Source organism: Magnolia sinica, chromosome 3, assembly GCF_029962835.1.
Source record: "Magnolia sinica isolate HGM2019 chromosome 3, MsV1, whole genome shotgun sequence".
Lineage (NCBI taxonomy): Eukaryota > Viridiplantae > Streptophyta > Magnoliopsida > Magnoliales > Magnoliaceae > Magnolia > Magnolia sinica.
Genome location: NC_080575.1, coordinates 32,217,425 through 32,238,475, shown reverse-complemented (window position 1 = coordinate 32,238,475; position 21,051 = coordinate 32,217,425). Strand labels below are relative to the sequence as shown.

Genomic DNA, 21,051 nt, shown 5'->3' with positions numbered 1-21,051 from the left:
TTTCGCTACTAAAAATCTTGTATAGTTTATTTTGCGCGAAAAATCGTATTAAGACTTTTAGGAAAATTTTCGCTCCTAAAAATCGTTCCACTTTAGCGACTAAAATTTTCGCCAATAAAAAACTGTAAAAGAGTTTTAGCATCGAAAATTCTGTTCACTTTTAGAAATACTTCTATTAACGAAAATTTTCGTCGCTAAAAATTGTATAAGACTTTTAGCGGAAAATTTTCGCAGCTAAAAATAAATTACAAAACTTTTAGCTACAAAAATTTTCGGCTAAAAGTCTCTTTTAAAAAATTATTCTAGCTCAAAATTCTGCACAAAATTCTTGACAACTGTTAACAATATATTTCATCATATTCATCCTGATATACACCTGTTATATAATATATTTCATCACATTCACATTCACATCCATCTAAACCCAAACAAGAAAATCCATCCAAACATAAAAGTACATTCATCCAAACACAAACAATCTTATCCGCATCACACTCATTCATGCATAAATACATATAAGTTTAACATAATAAACAAATATACAAAAAATTATCGTCTTCTTCCTATTTCGACAATTTCCTTACCACCTACTTTCTAGTCAAGTTCCATAGCCATGTACACTTGTTTCCTTGTCCTTGCATCTTAACATCATCGCCATCTTTCTCTTTTATCTACACCACCCAACATTTGGAAGGATCATACATGTATTCACTAAAGAAGATATGCTCAAAGATTGCAGGGTCATCCAAAGATGGAAGATCATGCTTCTTTCTAGCTTCACACTTCCCTTCTATCATCTCCACTGGCACACTAAGTGTTTCTGCACTGTAATACACCTGCCAATTGAACTGAAAATCATGTGACATCATCTCTACTAGTCACTGGAAACAGGCATATGATTTGTGACTCCATAACATGTCTGTGGGTTCTCTATGAACTCTAATCACAGAGTGATACCCAAAAACCTGACACACTTGGTGGTCAAACTACAACTCAATGCCAACATGGACTGGCACATTAGCCACTTTTGTTGTAACAGGAATTGTTTGATAACCATGATGAAGAAGAATACTTTCCAATAAAGAGCTACCAGTTAACAACCAAGAAACTCACCTCCATCGTGACGTGGCAAGCCAAAAGTTGATAAGGCATGTACTTATAGCCATTGCAAAAAGAAAAAATGAAAAACTGAGTTGTGGCTTTTGGGTTTTCTCAATGACATCATATCTTTTATTCAAGTCACAATACAAAATAAAATTCAAATCTTTCAAGGCCTGATTGAGTTTCATCGACTTAATGCAAAGATAATCTACAAGCTCAAAACAGAGCTAATCACAGGTTCACCAGGCTAGAAATAATCCATTGATCTAAATGCATCTTTTACGCTGCATTTTGAAACACACCTGAGTTGGATTGCAATTGTTCAGTTCAATTAGGTGGCAATGATTGAACTGTATTGACGGTTAGTGTTATTCATAATGGAGTACAAATTGCAATTACATTCCTTTCTAGTTGAACTTGGAGTAATGATCACACAATACAAATACTATGATAGTTTCAAATTGGTCATTTCAGCTTCACTGAAATGATTATTGCATTTCTAGATGATAGCTTCACTGAAAAATGGTCTTTGTGAAAGCTCAGGAGCATTGGACTATTAGATCTCCTTCAGCCTTCTGTGTCCAATGCACCTCACAACTTTCTGTGACCAGCTGTGGTCCTTCATTATGGTGTAGAGAACACACAAAATAGTCACTTAAATACATCCAGACAAATCACAGTAGCACTTCTCTAACATTCAAAATTTTCAAAACCGAATTGGAAAAAAGAGAATCAAAGTAAACTAAATCAGATTTGAAAGTTGGTCAAATCATAAATAGGCGTATTATGGACGGAGACATTGTTTTCATTAATAGGCCACCTAGTACTCATAAACATTCATTACAAGCATTTTCTGTCTATGTGCATGACAACCATACTGTTAAGATCAATCCTCTTATTTGTGCTCCCCTAGGTGCGAATTTTGATGGGGATTGTGTTCATATATTTTATCCATAGTCTCTACCAGCAAAGGCAGAAGTTTTGGAGCTGTTTAGTGTTGAAAAGCAAATACGTAGTTCTCATAGTGGCAGTCTGAATTTACAACTGGTGCATGATTCTTTATTGTCACTGAAACTCATGTTTAGGACTTTTTTCTTGAACAAAGCGACTGCGCAACAATTGGCTATGTGTGTTTCACCAGTTTACTGGAACCTGCTTTGCTTAAGGCTCACCATACAGGTCCTCTGTGGATTGTTTTGCAAATGGTACAAAGTGCTTTACCTGCATTTTTTGACTGCTTTGGGGAGAGGCATTTGATCAGTAAAAGTGAAATGGTGAGGATTGATTTCAATAGAGATTTACTGCAGTCATCATTCACAGAGATTGTTACTTCTGTTCTTGACAAGAAGGGAACAGAAGAGGCTGTTAAGTTCTTTAATATGTTGCAGCCATTGCTGAAGGACATTCTCTTTTTAGAAGGATATAGTGTTGGCCTGAATGATTTTGACATTCCCAAGGTTGTTACTGAAGATATAAAGAAGAAGATTCAGGACATATCACCTTTGCTGCTTCACTTGAGATCAAATTACAATGAACTTGTAAAGTTGCAAGTGGAAAGCTACCTGAAACTGTAAAACTGCCTATTGTGACTCGTATTCTAAAGCTATCTGCTTTGGGTAATTTGATAGATTCTAAAAATGATTCAGCTATCAGCAAGGTTGTTCAACAACTTGCCTTTTTGGGGCTTCAACTTTATGACCGAGGGAAGTTTTATTCAAGGCGTTTGGTTGAGGATATGAGTTTCCACTTCCAAAATAAGTATTCTGTTAATGGTGATATGAGTTTCCACTTCCAAAATAAGTATTCTGTTAATGGTGATATGAGTTTCCACTTCCAAAACAAGTATTCTGTTAATGGTGTTGACTATCCTTCTAAGGCATTTGGGTTAGTTAAGAGCTCCTTTTTTCAAGGTCTGACCCCCTATGAAGAGTTGGTCCATTCCATATCATCCAGGGAAGTGTTGATCCGTTCTTCTAGAGGACTTACTGAACCAGGAACTTTGTTTAAAAATCTAATGGCCACACTTAGAGATGTCGTTATCTGTTATGATGGGACAGTGAGAAACCTCTGCAGCAATCCTATAATTCAATTTGAGTATGGACAGGTGGACGAAAATAGTCCTAGAAGTTCTCTTGCTGGTGAACCAGTTGGTGTATTAGCTGCTACTGCAGTATCAAATCCTGCATATAAAGCAGTTCTTGATTCTTCTCAGAGCAACAACTCTTCATGGGAATCGATGAAGGAAATACTTTTGTGCAAAGTTAACTTCAAGAATGATATTATAGATCGGAGAGTTATTCTATATTTGAATGAGTGCTTCTATGGGAAAATGCATTGCAAGGAGAATGCAGCATATTTAGTTCAGAATCGTTTGAAAAAAGTCGCTTTAAAGGCATCGACAAATACCTGAAAGTTCAGAAGCGGATACAGGCCTTGTTGGCCACATTCACCTTGATAAGATGCGCTTGAAAGTACTCGAGCGGAGCATGGATGAGATCCTGCACTCTTGTCAAGAGGTTATAAATTGCTTTGGGAGAAAGAAGCACGCTCTTTCACCTTTTTTTAAGAAGATTTATTTGTCTTCCTGCGAATGTTGCACACTTCAACAATAATGTGATGAGAAGTGGTCTCAGCTGCCATGCCTACAGTTCTTCTACAAACAGCAGGAACATTCATATCAAACAACACTGAGTAGATTGTCTCTTTCAGTTGTCTTCTAGATGCCTTAGCAGATTCAGAATCTGAAGAAAATGAAAAAATAATAATAATAATAAATTGATGGACTGTCTTCTAGATGCCTTAGCAGATTCAGTTGTCTTCAGTCCATTACTATTGCCCCTATCAAGGAGAGATGATACCATTACCAGTTAAACTTCTGATTCCCACTGGGACACTATGCTAACTACACTTTGGGCATAACTTCCTCAATTGGGTCGGGACCACATTCTCCTTTTTTTTTTTCTTTTTTTGCACATAAATAACTAACTTTGCATATGCATTCCATGTTAGCACTAATGCCATTAAGATCTTTTTCAATCAAGTGCAGATTTGAGAACTTGATTATGCTCTCGTACCAATAGAAGACTTTATTTATGTCAGATCTCTCCAAATTAGTAGCACTCCACACTTGCTTTGAAACAACATTTATAATTATAGAGATGATATCCTGTCAGCTGAACGAAGCAAATGGAGCACAACAACAGTAGCAGCAAAAAAAAAAAAACAAAAGTCCATGTACCCTGAGAGTATCCAATTCAGGCCCTCCTAAGGCATCATAGTAGTGATCTATTGGTAAAACATCAATTTCAGCAGTCTGTGTACTGTTAACCTCTGCTTCTCATTTTTTTGGAATTGTATAATCATAAAGCAATGGAAATAATGTGAAATTAGATGATATTTTTTTGGAATTGTACCTTCTGATCACGCATAGGCTGCAGATGAAACACAGTCCAGAACTTCTTACCTACATCAGTTCAAACAACTTAGAAGCACTTTACAGAAGAAATGGTAAAGAAAAAAAAATCAAAGAAGACCAATGATTTCAATGTCCATCTTATGCATTTGAACCAAAATCCCATTCTTTCAAGCATAGAGAGGGAGAGAAGAAATCTAAAATTGACATCTTATTATATTAGAGCAAACACAAAACGTAAGTTCATAATATAATGGATATAGACTAGAAACAGTGCACTAAAATGTTTTTGGGATCAATATCCATAAAGGTCATTGAACAAGAATTTGTTCAACCTAGCAATCATTGGTAAACGCAAAAAATTGTCCTACTGTTCAGCCTACCCTCAATAGAACATTTCACGGATATGGGCACTATCTCATTTTTCACAACAGAGGAATCCTGATCATCAGATATGGGCACTATCTCATTTTTCATTTCAGCATAAGCTACCATGCGATACTTGGAATTTCTCCATCATTACAATTTTCACTGCCCATAAATTTAAAAAGAAAAAAAAAGTCATCTGTCAGGTCTTGAGCAAGGGGAGTCAAGTGTTAGTTTTGCACCATTTATAAAATGGTGGTGAGACTTTAGACATACACATGGCATGCTTGTATGGCAATCCAGACCATCCAAATCTATGGATGGAGCACAAGTGCATAATAAAAAATCTTCACTAAGAAAATAACATTAACCATCAGATTTGTCCTTCCAAATTTGGACCATTTACTTTTATTTTTAACCATCTATCCATATGATATCCTTTAATTGGATGGTTAGGATTGCTTGATCAGTGTGATTTAGAAATGTCTGATTTTAGAAATGCTCCATCAACAATGAGATCCACAATCTGGATGGTGTGTATAGCTGTAAATCAATCTGATATGTAAGGTGGATGAGTCACTGCCAATTTTTAAATGGTGCCAAAAAAAAAAAAAAAAAACAAATAGATGCAATAGCTCTATTGAATTTACCATTTTATCCTAGAAAGTGAATTGTCTATCAGTGGAAGGAGAGTAATAAATATGAATTCCCTTTCTATTTTCAAATCAGGTGGAGAAGGAAAATGAAAAAAAAAAAGTTGGGAGAGAAAAGTACAGAAAGAGAAGAGGGGAGTCTAACAACATAGAAAATCTGCTACACAAGAAAGAAATGCATCCACAACAGTCCTTGAAAATTCTGATTCAAGCTAAATTGTTGGATGTAGCTCGATGAGGCTGTTACCTGGCTCTGGTTTCTGAACTCCTCTGTTTCTCATTGCCTCTCTCACTCTTGTCACTTTGTTCCATTGGCTAGCACTTGCAAACATGTTCGCTAGAAGAACATAATCCCCACTTTGAAAGAAGCGAATCCAACCGTCTGCAGATCAAACTATGTATGAAAAAGTTGGACAAAGCAAAAACTTTCGAGGAAAGAAATCAGAAAAGAAAACAAATAGAAGAGAACTGATGTAGTGTACAAACCTCAACTGTTTGAGAGCTAATGTTGACTTTTCACATCTATATAAAGGGTGGGAAAATTTTCAAGGAAATTATCGATGATGGTGCTTAGAAATTTCTCATGTAGGTGTTCTATTAGGCGTTAATTGTTTGACTTCTTTGGTTAGTCAGAAAGAACCCAGGCAGGTTCATTGTAACTCTCCACCATACAGTCGATTGCAACCTGTAAGATGATATAAGTTCATATCCACCTCAATACAACAAAAATGGCCTTGTGGCTAGAAATGAACAATCAACCAAACCATATACAAGAATTCCAGGACATAACAGTGCATTCATATATATTTACAGATTTTAATGCATGGATTGTGACATCTTTGGAAGAATAATAGATAATGAAGCTGTTAAAGCTGAGGTCTTTGCATGGAGAAAGCACAATGATAGATAATGAACCTGTAACAGAAATGTTTTATGTGGCACATTTTGCAGATGAGAATTAGCACATCCAACTATTAATATTTTTCTAGATGCACCAAACAGCTCAAATCCAGTGAATGTGCACCAGCTGATGCATACTCAATTTCATTCTCATTCTGGAATACATCTAAACATGCGTTAAAATACAATACATAAATGCAGGGGAGAGTAATGGGATATTAACATACAATACACAAATGCAAGTGAGTAATGGTGCATTTTACTAGATTACAAGCAAAATGTCAAAATCTGCTTATAGTACTTATAGCTAGTTCAGATCCAAAATCTTCTTTTGTGGAAACAAATTCTATCCATGATACAAGACCACAACAATTTGCAGATGATTTCAACAAAGATTGAAATTCCTCTAGAATAAACAGATATCATGGAACCATGATAAAATCTCAACAGCAAAAAAAAGAGGGGCAGTTTCAGTACTAACAATGACCTTTGTTCTGTCAACATTGGATCCCATGCCCCTTTGACCACACACAGGGACACGTAAGCTCATGTATATTATTTCTTTTGATCAATAGTAAGCTCACATAAATCAATTCAACCAAATTGGCTAAGAAGGAAACAACAGTAAGCCTTCCAATGCGCAAAATTACCCAACGCCAAATGGCATGAAAATACTCCTAGAGAGTAGAAAAATATTTTTTTTCATTTTCAACAACATTAAGCCTTCCAAAAAACCACTCAATACTAAATGGCAAGTAACCATCAAACATCCAAATTTACAGAAACTAGTGGATACAGAGCTGGTTCAGCCGCTTATGCAATTAGAGAAGGTTCAAAATGGCCAGATTTCCACATCAAGCATCAGTTGCATACATATGATACAGAAGGACAAAAGCATCACCTTCAACATGACTGTCAAACAAGTTTCCTCACCAAAAATTCAAATCACAAACCATCATGGCATGTGTCCAATTTTGGTTTAATTTTCATTTTTCTCTTTAATTTTGGTTCTTTCTGTTTTCTGGTTTTAGTGTTTTGATTGTTGGATAAGGAGGTGTGGGTCATAAATCCTTTCACAATTGAATGCATCAATTACATGTGCAAGAATGCACCAATTACAATAAGAAGTGTGTGAGTAGGATTCTAATTACTACCATCCCTACATGTATGCAAGATCCAATTTATCTAGTGGTTGCCACCGTGTATGTGCTGCGGCTAGAAAAATCAGGTTGGTTCTTTTTTTGAGATGAGCCACGTATGTATGGTAAGAATGGAAACCAAGTCAACTGGCAATCCAGATTTGATGCCCATGTATGGCCCAACTGGGAACCAGACATACCTGATGAAAGGCCTGGATTTACATTGAATATAAATGCTGCCAGACATAAGAAGAGATCTCTGCAAAGACATGTCCATAAGATAGATGGTCACCAAGGATATCTAATAGGCCTGTTGAACATATATAACAAGCATTTTATTTTGGTTACATCTCACATTGGGTGTGGGCAACACTGTCATACCAATGTAAGAAGCATTAATTAGATTCAACTTTTCATGTAGAAATAAGCTTTCTTACTTGCTCATAGATGCTTCTATCCTTAGTGTTGGCATTCACCAGCTATCGTTGCTTCTCATTTAAGGCATTCTAGGTGTCCGGTGCCTGTATGATGATGATATATCAACACTTGAACAACTTGGTGAGTTAGTTCAATATTAGATACATATTAGAGAAACAGGAACAGATACTGATTGTAACTTTGCAACAGAAAATGATGGTTAACATTGAGTAAATAAACCAGATGCAATTGATAACTATTATAGTTTCATTCATACAACCTAGATCACACATTGTTCCTAATATCCAAGCTCCATTCGAAATAAAATCTTTGAAACAATCAGTGTAATGACAGAAAGAATAAACAGAATTTATAATAGAAGCAAAGGAAATAAGAACTACCAAAGGATAGAGCAAAATTCCTGCATATGAATAGAGAGGAACATCCATGAAAGAGAAAAACTAAGGACATAGCACTCCGGGAAAAGGAAAACAAACAAAGTGTGGAAAATTATTGTTCTTACAAGTTTCCTACTGAGCATTGGGTTATATCAGGCCTGGAAAAATTGTTGTAAGATAAGTCCGTGCAAGACAGCATCATGCAATGCTATGTTTATGCCTTTTCAGGAGTGGAAAAAATAATAACCCAGTAGGAATCTGAAAGGCCTAAAGTAATCTCACAAGAGAGTTTAACAAAACATTAATATGCATGGAAAAAGAAGCCATCAAATATACAGATCCTGTTGCCAGTGAAATGTAATTTGAGATTTACTGAGTAATACAAGTAATGGTTGCTACCTCGGACCCAAGAGGGTATGACCCCAGTCAGCATGTTGCTAGTAAGATACCTACATTAAAAACAATATATATCATGAGACGGATTTCTAATTTGCGACAAAAATATCACTAAAGCATTATTGAGGGTCCAAAAATTACAGAAGGATTGTCCATTTTCCTGAAGTATCTAGCAAGAGAATCAGTGAAATTTTGGTAATGAATGTCTATTTTCTTACATATAATCTAGCGCTGAGAGTCTTGAAAAGCTGCTTGGAATTTCTCCTGTCAAATTGTTAAAGGTAAGTTATCTACAAGAGAAAATTATCATTAGAAAAAAACTGGGGAAGATTCTCTCTGAAATGAATTTGTAAGTTACATGTATTCAATGCGTGTTCTCATCCATAGCAGGCCATGAGATTGAAGACTGTAGTATATTGTAAAGAACATGGAATGCACAAAAGGATTTTCCTTGTCCAGTAGCATGATGGATTAGCCAGTACACAGCAAAATAAACATAGAAATGAAAGTGAAAGGCCAAATCACCATGAATTTGTCGTCGAATCACTTCAGTTTTGCACTTCCCTTCCTAATTTAACTTCTTTCAAACCATGAAACAGTTGGCTGGACAGTGGTCGTGATTTGCATGTCAACTCATGGAGCTGAATCTTCAACTTTCATTTTATGTTTTCATCACTTAATTTAGAGTTGACCATCCAAACTTAAGAATATTGTGCATCTAACAATGCCTAGTCAGCACTCAATGGCATGGGAAAAGAAATATATAAAGGCCATGTATAAAAGATTTGTCCAAAGTAACTTACAAGGATTTCAGATTTGTCATTGTCCCAATATATTGTGGGATTATGTCAGAAATCAAGCAATTTCTTAGTACCCTGCAGTATATGAGCAAGACAGACACTTCATGAACAAAAGAAGTAACGAACAATGATATATTTATGCCATCAGGGGTATATCCATTCAACTCACAATTTCTGCATTTTGGTCATATCCCCCAATGCAGGGAAAGGCATGCTCGATCCATTCAAATCAGATATCCTCCTGAAAATCAAAATATATTGGATTCAATAAAGTAATTCATTTCATACCACTTCCAAGGCTGGGTATGAATCCAAGAAAATTCCAAGTAATAAAGCAGCAAGAAAAGAACGTGGAATGTGCCCTCACAGTTCAGTTAGATTCACCAAGAAAGAGATGTTGGAAGGAATAGGTCCCGTCATAGATGTGCCTTGCATATGCCTGCAGTGGTTTAGAATCACGGTTCATATAGATGTTCTCATATAGAAGCAAGAAGCAATTTACATTGAAAACATATCAAATAAAGTTGTTACAGCCTCTTGAGTCGTGTCCAGTTCCCGATGAAATCAGGGATCTTACAGAAATAATATGAATGGAGTTTAATAATTTATAATTTCTAAATGGAAAAGACAACCCCAGTGACTAGTGAAGAATTGATATACAAGTCCATCAAGTTTCTCAAGTTGCCGAAGGTAATAGGTATTTCTCCTGTCAAGTTATTCGAACAAGCAAGGCTGCACCAGTAATATATTGGATTATGTTAGGAAAAAAGTTTTTTTTTTAATAAAAAAAACACCTATTGTTTATTATCACCATAGGCTGTATGCCAATCACTACCAACTGATCATGATCAAATGGTGGTGATAAGTGAGGCCCACACCTGCTACGCGGTGTGGACCCAGCAGGGCATTCCACTCCTTAAAATGGTCGTGGAGTCCTCTCAACACCACATATTGACCGTCAACTAATAGTGTTAAATAGCATAAACACTTCGCAATTGGTTGACCCTCAGCCATTCTGTTCACCAATGTAACCTAACAATGGCCAGCGTATATTTACACATTAATCACATTTTCTGTTTAATTAGGACATAGGAGGCAACCAGAACTAATAAATAAATAAATAACATTTAAATTTTAGAGATTCTCAATTCAGGTCACAAATCTTAGCAGCTGCTCAAATGTAATAAAGATAAGGGTGACACTATTTGCACCTGCCCTGATTGATAATGGCAACCTTCTTTCAACATTGGTGATACAACAGTACAAATTTGTACTCCTGAATTACCAAAAGTAGAAAGAAAAGATGCTAATGGAAAATATCAATCAAGATGAGTAAAGATATGAATTCCCTGAAAGATAACTATGAAATGAGAATTAGGTCACTATTTGAAAAAAAATTAAAAAAAATTGCAGTGGCAAAACAGAGAATCTTACAATCTCTCCAAGCTGCGCAAATTACCAAGCTCTGGAGGAAGAGGTCCTTCGACCTCGTTAACTTCAATGACTCTGCAAACTCACGAATTGCATGAATAATAGTAGCTAAACGCAATTTCATCTGCCTAATCAAATGAAAGTTGTGAATCACATACAGTGACTTGAGTGTCATGATGTTTCCTAGCTCCTTTGGAATTGTTCCAGAAATGTGATTTCCCAAAAGCAACCTGCAATGTTCAAACAATTTTTCGGGTATGTCCCTCAGAGAGTGAGAGAGGAAGAGAGGGTTTTGTAGATTAGTTATAGAAGATTCCAGATGCAATTATGGAAGAGGACTTACAAATTAGTGAGAGGAAGGGAAGCCCATGCTGCAGGGATCGAGCCATTGAGATAGTTGCGAGAAAGATCGCTGTTGGACAAAAGCAGAAATTACGATCTAAGACCCCAATATTTGCTACGAGGCAAAATAAAAGCGAGAGAGAGAGAGAGAGAGTGAAATACTTCTCTTTGGGCGCGGCTCTGTTTTGAGCGCGCGCCCAAATTTGGGAGACGGATTGGCTACTGGTGGTGGGTGCTCTGTGGGCCCCACCATGATGTATGTGTGTCATCCATTCTGTTCATCTATTTTTAGAGATCATTTTAGGGCTTTATAAAAAATTGATAGGTATATAAGTCTCAGGTGGACCACACCACAGGAAATCAATAATGATTGGATATCCACTATTAAAATCCTCCTAAGGTCCACTGTATTGTTTATTTGAAATCTAATATGTTGATTAGGTCATAAAGACCCGGATGAAGGGAAACAATAAATATCGGCTTGATCTAAAACTTTTATGGCCCCCATAACGTTTTTAATGGTCAACGTTCATCCAACACTTTTTCTTGTAATGTGGTCCACTTGAGATTTAGATATACCTCATTTTTTCTCTTATATCATAAAATGATCTATAAAAATAGATGGACGGCATGGATTAAATACATACATCATGGTGGGGTCCATAGAGTACCAACCACAAGCCAGTGGATGGTGTCAGGGAAATAGCCAATTTGTTTCCTTTTTTGTGGTGTTGTTCATTTAATTAATATTTGGATATGAATCACTTTTTAAATAGTTCTCTAAAATGATCTTGAAAAATGGAGAAACAATGTGAGTTAATCCTAAATTTTTGATAAATCTAAAACTCAAGTAGACCATGCAATACAAAATAGTGTGGAATAATGATTTCCACTGTTGATGCCTTCCTTGGGTGCATAATAATGTTTATTTGACATCCCTCATGTTTATAATATCAAAAAGATATGAAAGAAGAGAAAACACAATAAAATATGAATTGTTGTGCGCTAACTACAATAACAGTGTAAAATCTACTTTGTCCATCATTTTCTCCGAACCATGATAGAATAAGATTTAAAAAATGAGATAGATCCATTGTCCAAGTGGGCCATACTATGGGGAAACAATAAGAACAAATACATTAACCATTGCAATCTTCCCGGGGATCACCATGATGTTTTATTATAAAATATTTTAAAATTTATATATATATAGACGAGCATGTTAGAGAAAGCATGTTTTTTTAGGATTTCTTAAAGGTTTTTAATCATTAGCTGTAGATGAGCATGTTAAGAGATAAAAAGCTTTTCACCAATAGGTTTTATGCCAAATCTCTACTATGTAAAACCAGAGAAAAGACCTGATCTTGTCAGGTCCAAATCCTTTTAGATCCAGATCCTATTTTTGAAGACCTGGACCTAAATCCAATTGGCTTTGTGCACTTATCGAATCATTGGATCTAAGCTTTTAAGTCGGGTTTGAGATTGATAAGATTATTTACATGGTCGAGCTCACCCCAATTAGTTGGGATATGGCTTAAATGATGATTTGTATTTCATTTGTATCAACGAGTTTTGGATGCAGGTGAAACTTGGTCTGACCCCTCATCCAAGTGGGACACACATAATACATGGGTTAGATATGTGAATCACATTTAGGCAGGCCCAATATATGATTATGAATGTTTTAAAGAAACTCTTCTCCACTACATTTAGGTGAGTTACTCGTTACCCTTATCAGAGTAAACTCTGTGGGGTCGACCATTATTTATTTATTTTATCCACTCCATTCATCCATGTTAACTGATAATGAAGTAGATTCAGATCTCAAATAAGAAACATTGTTTGATTGAACGCCCGGGATTAAAACTTTCTCATGGCCCATAAAAGTTTTGGATCAAGCTGATATTTGTTTTCCCCTTTGTACAGGTCTGTATGATCGTGATCAACGTGTTTGATTTCAAATAAACATTACAGTTAGCACATGAGGTTTTTAATGGTGGGCATTCAATAACTATTGTTTCCAGTGGTATGGTCCACTTGAGATTTAGATCTGCCTCATTTTTGGGATCAAGCCCTAAAATGATCTGAAAAAATGAATGAATGGAATGGATAAAAGAAAAAAAAATAATTATGGGGCCCACAGAGCACCTCTACCGGTAGCATTTACTGGATGGTCGAGATAAAAAAATCCAATGGCCTAGATTAAGCGGACAAGTATACTCGAATCAGAGGTTAAGATTTTTCAACTAATTTGATTTTTGGAAGATGGTTTATGTACAACAGGTCACTCAGTTTGGACAGTTTAATTCGAGTCAATGTACGCGCAACATGTGCAGTTCTTAGCTGCCCGTGTATTAACCGCAACAGTATGCCAGAGTATACAAAAAAACTCCTCAACCCTCAAAACACCTCCTCCCTCTGCTGCAGTCTCTCTCTGTCTCTCTCTCGTTTTGGGTGAAGAAGAAGAACTCTCCCTCTCTCTCGTTTCGGGGGCGAAGAAGAAGAAGAGAAGTGGTATGGATTTTTCCTTTTACCTAAGATTTATATTTTTTTCTTTTTGGAATATTTTCTGTTTAAATTTCGACCTAATTTCAGCCATCCAATCTGCTGGATTGGACACAAGGGCTGAGAAATTCGATCATTCATCAGATGAGCACTTCCCAACTTTGGGAATTTCTTTCGGACGCGGATTTCCTGCGACGCCCGACCCCAGGAACTTCTGCGTTTGGAAGCTAGGTGGGTCCCACCATGATGTTTAGGGATTTAGCAATCTGTGGATTTGGGGATTTAGCAATTAGTTGAGCTTGGTCCAGTTTTATTGTGTTCAAGACTAGACAATGCTCTTTCTGTGCTCTTCCTAAAACCCTTTTCGTTCACTTCAACTCTCCCTCCATTTTCTAAGTATCTTTTTCTTTTGGTGTTCTGAGATGAAATGGAATCAGAAAGAAGCAATTTCAATGACTTTTCTCTGTCAATTTCTCTACCGAAAAGAGCTCCCTTCCATCCGTTTCCATCTCTCTCCTTCAATCAGGTAGCTTTCTTCTTATTTATTTATTTATTTATTTATTTTAATTTTAAAAATAAAAATAAAAATAAATTTTAATTATGTTATTTTCAAGATCTGATTTTTCTCTGTCCGTATCCAGTTGAGGAAAAGAAAAAAAATAAGCTGTTGGATTGGATGGCTGGGATTGTTCTATGGAGGAGATCCTTTTGTCCATTGTCCATTGATCCTTGATGGCAGGGCATGTATGCAAACTATCTGGAATGCTTGAAATGATCTTCCCCCCAGATCAAAATGCAGTTGAGCTGGGTCATGCATTGTTCAGTTCCTCAAGAAAAGGAAATGTAAAATGTTTTTCCCTAATCCCATCGTTTGGTTCTGCTGTTCACATTTTACAGATGAATGATGAGCTCATTGAGTGGACTGCTACTAAAGTAGTTTAGTGGGTGTTTACACAAAATTATGCTGATTAATGAAGAAATTTTTCAGGTGATTTTCAAACATCATATGCTGCCAAAGTATCAAATCATTCACTTTTTTAACTGGGCCCCACAATACAAGTGGTATTCATGCATCTCAATGCAAACAGTGGGAACTTTCGCTGGTGGAACATTTGGAAAAAGATAAAGAAAAAAATCAACAGGATCTTAAGCCATTTGTGCATATGGACTCATCAGCCTGTATGTTTCCTTGGCTTTGTTTTTCCTAAGTGGATTGAAAGAAGCTGCACCAACCCAACAAGCTTCTTCTCTAATGACACCCCCAACTACCAAGCCACCAAGATTCCCCCTTGAACTTCCATATTCAATTTTCACAAGCCTAGGCACCAAAAGGTCAATCTTCTCCCAATGCTTGACATAATTAAAAATGACCAAGTTCCAACCACCACCCCATATTGAGGCATTGGTGCCTTAAAAGCTTCAGTACCAGTCTTAACTTATGATGAAGTGTTCAATTCTTTCCTTCACTACAAATATCAATGACAAGATATTACAAGAAAGCTCACCTACTTTCTTCTTTCCATATTCCCCACATACAAGCTAAAGGGAGCAACCTCCATACAACTCACCGACTCAATTGGAAGGACCCTACAATCCACCATTTAAAAGATCCACAATCTACTTTGTAATGACCATGAACGTTGAGTAACTTAAAGAAGAAACCCCCAGACTTTCCTCACCATTTATAAGTCAAAGGCTTAAGAGAGGTCTGCTTTCTATCGTCAGAAGAAAGGTCTACTTACTTTTCTATAACCAGAAAAAAAGGTCTGGTTATAGAAAAGTAAAAATATCAATGCAAGAAGTGCCCCTTAGGGCCTGTTTGGTTGCCAGGGCATTCATTCCCTGGTTTTTATGTTTCCTGGGAATGGTAGAATTGGTATTTCTCTCCACAAGTACCTTTACACACAGAGAAATTTATTTGCCTGAACAGCTGTTGGTAGGCTAAAATTTTCACTATCATATGTCATTTTAATTTCATAGTTGTGGAGAACCTCTTTCTCATAGTTCCAGACCTGGAAATGTATGCCAAACGATTCAAATAAAAAAACACATATCAAATCTTAGAGAATATGCACTCTAGAGGGTAAGCATACATATCAAATGCCCAAGGATTCAAATTCCATGATATGCTTAAATTATCGAGGCTGATACATATACAATAAAATCACATACATGCTACATTTTGACCAACTACATGCTGAATTTTTATTAGTACTAGGTAGCCTATTAATGAAAACAATGTCTTCGTCCATAATACGTCTGTTTATGGTTTGACCAACTTTCAAATATGTTTGTCCTTTTGAACCTTCCCTAATTGCACAAGTGGCTGAACCATCTCTGTATGTTACACATAATTTGTCATCCACTAGTTTCTGTAAATGAAAATAAGAGGATTGATCTTAACAGTATGGTCGCCATGCACATAGACAGAAAATGCTTGCAATGAATGTTTATGAGTACTTGGTAATTTTAGAGTCCATGGTTAGGGTTTGGGCTGAAAGTAAGAGTGCTGGAGCCGACGCTTTCGGAGTCCAAACTCATTCTTTTGAAAAATAGAAAAATGGGAATATTAGTAAATATGGATTTTCTTGTTAAGAAGAAAATGGAAGGTAAAGAAGAGACATAACTGAAACTTTGCACTGTGAAAAGTAATATTAACCATCAGCACTCTTACCCAAGAATGGTCCAATAAACCATTGGATACATGAAACACAATCATACATTCTGCTGTTTTAAACTTACACACAAAATTCCTGTCATTTTTAAACATTTTTTTGGGGGCAAAAGTAAAATATAGGCCCATGTCGGCTGTATTAGAGTGCATACCCCTGGGAAACTGTTATTTAGAAACTTGGTATCAACAATAATTAAGAAAACCACGTCATTCACTGTCACAGGGTTTTGTTTAGGAAACCGTTATGGGAATGGTTTACCAAGATATCAATACAAATTGCAAAACGTGTATTGATAATCTCTGGCCCTTGACTAGTGTTTGTTTCTCCTCCTCTTAGAAGCAATTCGTCCTTCCAAAAAGATTTCAGGCTCTGAGAAATATGTTTTGTTTCTGACATTAACAATCTTGATGGGTCGGGAAGATTTTAATACAATGGCTAGGATATACATCTCTGCTGAATCGTCACATCCCCCAACCTTCTTCCTTGGGCGTGTAAGCTGTAACAAGCCCTTGACATCATGGCCCTTATATCAATCTCGCCATTGCCCTCCCTGCTACTAATGCTGTTATAATTGAAGCTGCTATAATGATAATCTTTCTACCTGGGTGATAGCAAGCGATTGGGACACTTGGAGGATACTGAATATAGAAAATGAAACCAAAATATTTTTGAACTCATTTAAACCCTCAGTTGCGATCGTGCTGATTTCCTGCAATGTTGCCTTCACTGATCAGCATTACTTTCTGAGTTGATGGAAGATTCCTTTGGTGTGAGACCTGCCAGGTTGAAAGTTTGAAACTATCCATTTTCAGTTGTTTGCATGGATATTTTGTATGCAAGTCTTTTTGGGATGATTTACAACCTTCTTTTAAAAAAAAATAAAAATAAAAATTCATTGCTCTTTTATTTTTGTGTGTATGCATTTCTAGGTTGGATATGAATTTGACTTTTTGCGAGAGGCTGATGCTATGGAAAGGATTCGGCATTTCTTGCATGCTAACAACAAAAAGGTTCCTGTTTTAGTGCCACGTGTGATTCGTGACATGGTGACTAGGTAAGGTATGCAGGTAGCACAATTTATACAGTTGCAAGTTTTGTCAGACATTTTATATGTCATTGTATGCTAGTTTTACAAAGAATATGGTTTGGAGTTGAACAATAAGCTGTTTTAATGTTTAAACATTAAGCGGTCGACACTTCACCTTTCTGATTACTTTTAAGATGCCAATACCATATGGTTACATAAAAAATTGACTTTTGCCTGAAGAGCCACACGTATTTGGATTTATCAAATGCCTTTCTTATCATCTACACCAATGGATTACCCAGATATAGTAGATTAACAAGATTCTTTTAAGTTTTAAGATTTCTTTTGTTCCAACATTTCGTCCATGTTACCTAGACGCTTCACGATGGGCCCCAATTAACTCTTTCAATTGGAAACTACTATTTTAAGCGCAATGCTGTACTTTTGAAATGCTTGTCTGGGATACATATGCTAGGCATGCATGGGTACTGTAGTTTACAAATTATGGTTTGGAATTTTTTCTTGCACAATGCACTTCAGAATGAACTGTAGAGGCCATGGTAGTATAAGGAGGGTGGCCAACGAATGTAACTAGGGATCCAGGACTCAGACATGTTGTTATCTATTGTTACTTTGAGAAATAGCCAAAAATCATAAACAACTTTCTACTTTTCAGTTGCAGCAACATTATCAGCATCTTAGCCTTTCCCCCAGCAGTTCACGGTTGGCTTTTAATTGATAGATAAGCAGAACTTTTATAATGGACTTCCTGCCAGACATCAATCTTCCTCTTTTAGCTGGGCTCTTGGAATCGGTGATGGCAGATTCTCAAATTGACACGGTTCAAATTCCGTCACTGTCCCACCCAGTATCAATTCCCAGCCAAAAGTTTAGAGGCCCATCTGGGATTTTTAGCTGCGAAAATTTTCGTAGCTAAAACCTTTAGCGACGAATATCTGCGTTGCTAAAAGTCTCACCAGGATTTTTAGTTATAAAAATTTTCGTAGCTAAAAGTAATCCATTCCAAATATCTGATAATTTGTTTGCAGCCTTTAGCGACAATAATATTCATCGCTAAAAGTCTCATTCGGGAATTTTTAACTACGAAAATTTTCGTAGTTAAAAGTAATCCATTCCAATATTTTGTAAATTTGTTTACTTCCTTTGGCGACGAAAATATTCGTCGCTAAAAGTCTTATCTAGAATATTTAGCTACGAACAATTTCGTAGCTAAAAGTAAGCCATTCGTACTTTTTGTTTGCAGTCTTTGGCAACGAAAATTTTCGTTGCTAAAAGTCTCATTAGTGATTTTTAGCTAGAAACATTTTCGTAGCTAAAAGTAATCCATTACAATTTTTGAAAAATTTGTATGCTCCCTTTGGCGACGAAAATATTCGTCGCCAAAAGTCTGATCCAGGGTTTTTAGCTACGAAAATTTTCGTAGCTAAAAGTAATCCATTTAAAAAATTTTGAAAATTGTTTATAGCCTTTAGCGACGAAAATTTTCGTCGCTAAAAGTCTCATCCATGATGTTTAGCTGCGAAAATATTCGTCGCTAAAAGTTTCTTCGCTCAGACCCATCGACATTAATTTTGATCCAACTGAACATCGGTCTAAGCCATTTCACAATGCGAGCTGATTTAGGGGGTGGTGTCGAGTCGGAGATACGCAGATGAGCCAGGAGGGCTAGCACGTGCCTGTTTGGAAAATTAGGCAGGGGCAGCGACGGGCCGATTCTCTCGATCCAAAGGTGAACCTGGACGATGACTCTTGGGGCTGAACATGACGTTGTTGAAGCAGGATCTATTCCTCTCAAGCCAGGTCTCCTAGAAAATGAAAGAAAGGAGAGTGGCGCGAAGAGTACTAAGCCGGTTGGATGCAAAGAGGGGGGCCCACCATGAGGAGGCCCTGTCTATGGCAGAGATGGGCAAGGAGGGGACCCCGAAGAAAGGTTGGAAATGGTCCCAGATTTTCCTAGCTAAGCAGCCGTCAGATAAGAGGTGGTCGATCAATTCCACAGAGGGCCAAAGAGGAAGGGGGCAGTAGACACAAGAAGAGGCAAGATGGACCCCCTTGGCTAGGGATCTGTCATCCACCGGGATGGCTCTGTGGAAGATCTTCCAAGAGAATAAAGAGATCTTCAGGGGGATGAGAGGATGTCAAAACCATTTGGCCCAGGGATACTTTGAACCGATCGGCCAAAGAATGTCCCAAGCTAATTTAACCTTGAATCTGCCAGATAGAGAAAGGGGTCAAATTCTTATATCTGCAGCTGGGGAGGTACATATACCTTCATCAATAGTTTAATTGACAACTTTTGATGGGAGGAGGGTGCGAACAGTGGAGGGATCAATCCAACCTTGGGGACTAATTAAATCCTGAACCAGAAGAGAAAGCGGCTATGAATGAAGTTGGACACAGTTAGACAAGGGGCCGAGACTCGACCATGAATCAGTCAAGAAGAGAAGATTTTCATTCCCAATCAGCCAGCAACATTTGGCAACAATCTCAAGTAGTAAGGAGCAAATCCTTCTCTAAATCGGCGATGCGTGGGGAGAAAGGCTAACACCATAGCAGCGGGGAGGTCTGACGGGTATTTGGCCTTAACAAAATTCGCCCAGATGCAATCCACCTGCGAGTTGAAAGCAATCCAAGCCAGCTTCATCTTGAAAGCTTAAATGACGCAAGCTAGGCTCTTGATACCGAGGCCACCCTTATCCTTTGGGCGAGCACTACATTCCCATCTGAGCCAGTGGCAGCACCTACGTGTCCCATCCCAGCCCCAGAAGAAATCAAAAGAAGCCTTGTCGAGCTCCTTCAGAAGAGAAGAAGGGATATCAGTAGCAGCCATCACATGAATAGGGAGGTTGTTCAGAATGTGACTAATAAGGGTCACGCGGCCCACCTGGGAGAGTAGTTTGGCCTTCCAACCCAATATTCTAAGCTAAAAGATTTCCACTAATGGACGAAAGTAGGAGCTGCGCGATCTTCCTCTGAAAATGGGAACTCTCAGGTAGTAGAAAGGAGCTACACCCTGCCTAAAGCCGAGAATATTCTACACCGATCTAGCCCAGTTTTGGGATTACGACGTAGAGAGGATAAAGAAGCTCTTCCTGCTACTGATAAGATGGCCTGAGACTGATTGGTATAGCTTGAGGAAGGAAACAACATTAGTTAGGGAGGCCTTACCCGCGTTTGCCAGCAGCAGCATGTCGTCTGCAAAAAGTTGGTGAGAGATGATTGGGCAGTTCCTGCGCGTGGAGAAGGGGAGGCTTGATCCACTGCATACTAGGTGCTGGAAGCCTCTACCTAGGACTTCCGACGTAAGGATGAAGAGAGCTGGAAAAATCGGGTCCACCTGATAATTGGATATACTTCATTTTTGGAATAACATCCTAAAATGATCTAGAAAAGTGGATGGATATTATGGATACATAATAAAAACATCAAGGTGGGCTCCCTAGTAACCCTGTGTAATGGCCGCAACAC

The 21,051-nt window shown here is 37.4% G+C and overlaps 2 protein-coding genes, 1 long non-coding RNA gene and 1 pseudogene across 6 annotated transcripts; 2 read left to right on the top strand and 2 right to left on the bottom strand.

Moving 5' to 3' along the window:
• Nucleotides 1-1,623: 1,623 nt before the first annotated feature.
• LOC131238847 (DNA-directed RNA polymerase V subunit 1-like) lies at nt 1,624-3,511 on the top strand (annotated as a pseudogene).
• On the bottom strand, nt 3,511-6,231 carry LOC131239791 (uncharacterized). 2 transcript variants are annotated; one of them, XR_009168389.1, is made up of 3 exons: nt 6,019-6,231; nt 5,780-5,926; nt 3,511-4,564 (listed from the first exon to the last, which is right to left on the bottom strand). It is a non-coding gene; the product is annotated as an uncharacterized LOC131239791 (long non-coding RNA). The 2 variants fall into 2 exon arrangements; XR_009168388.1 differs by having other exon boundaries at nt 3,512-4,564; nt 5,780-5,914; nt 6,019-6,188.
• Nucleotides 6,232-8,572: 2,341 nt separating this feature from the next.
• On the bottom strand, nt 8,573-11,305 carry LOC131241497 (probable LRR receptor-like serine/threonine-protein kinase At1g53440). Of its 3 annotated transcripts, XM_058240277.1 has the most exons (8): nt 11,172-11,305; nt 11,017-11,088; nt 9,950-10,021; nt 9,752-9,823; nt 9,586-9,657; nt 9,001-9,072; nt 8,770-8,835; nt 8,612-8,653 (listed from the first exon to the last, which is right to left on the bottom strand). In XM_058240277.1, exons 1-6 carry the CDS (start codon nt 11,186-11,188, stop codon nt 9,069-9,071), a joined length of 309 nt encoding a protein of 102 aa, XP_058096260.1. In that variant the 5' UTR covers nt 11,189-11,305; the 3' UTR covers nt 8,612-8,653; nt 8,770-8,835; nt 9,001-9,068. The 3 variants fall into 3 exon arrangements, 2 of the variants coding, with proteins under 2 accessions (XP_058096261.1, XP_058096260.1); XM_058240278.1 differs by lacking the exon at nt 9,586-9,657 and having other exon boundaries at nt 8,573-8,653; XR_009169067.1 differs by lacking the exons at nt 11,017-11,088; nt 11,172-11,305 and adding an exon at nt 10,114-10,159 and having other exon boundaries at nt 8,624-8,653.
• A 2,365-nt stretch (nt 11,306-13,670) lies between these two features.
• On the top strand, nt 13,671-14,692 carry LOC131238846 (uncharacterized). Its single transcript, XM_058236441.1, has 4 exons — nt 13,671-13,869; nt 13,951-14,091; nt 14,283-14,386; nt 14,502-14,692. Exons 1-4 carry the CDS (start codon nt 13,671-13,673, stop codon nt 14,628-14,630), a joined length of 573 nt encoding a protein of 190 aa, XP_058092424.1. The 3' UTR covers nt 14,631-14,692.
• Nucleotides 14,693-21,051: the final 6,359 nt, after the last annotated feature.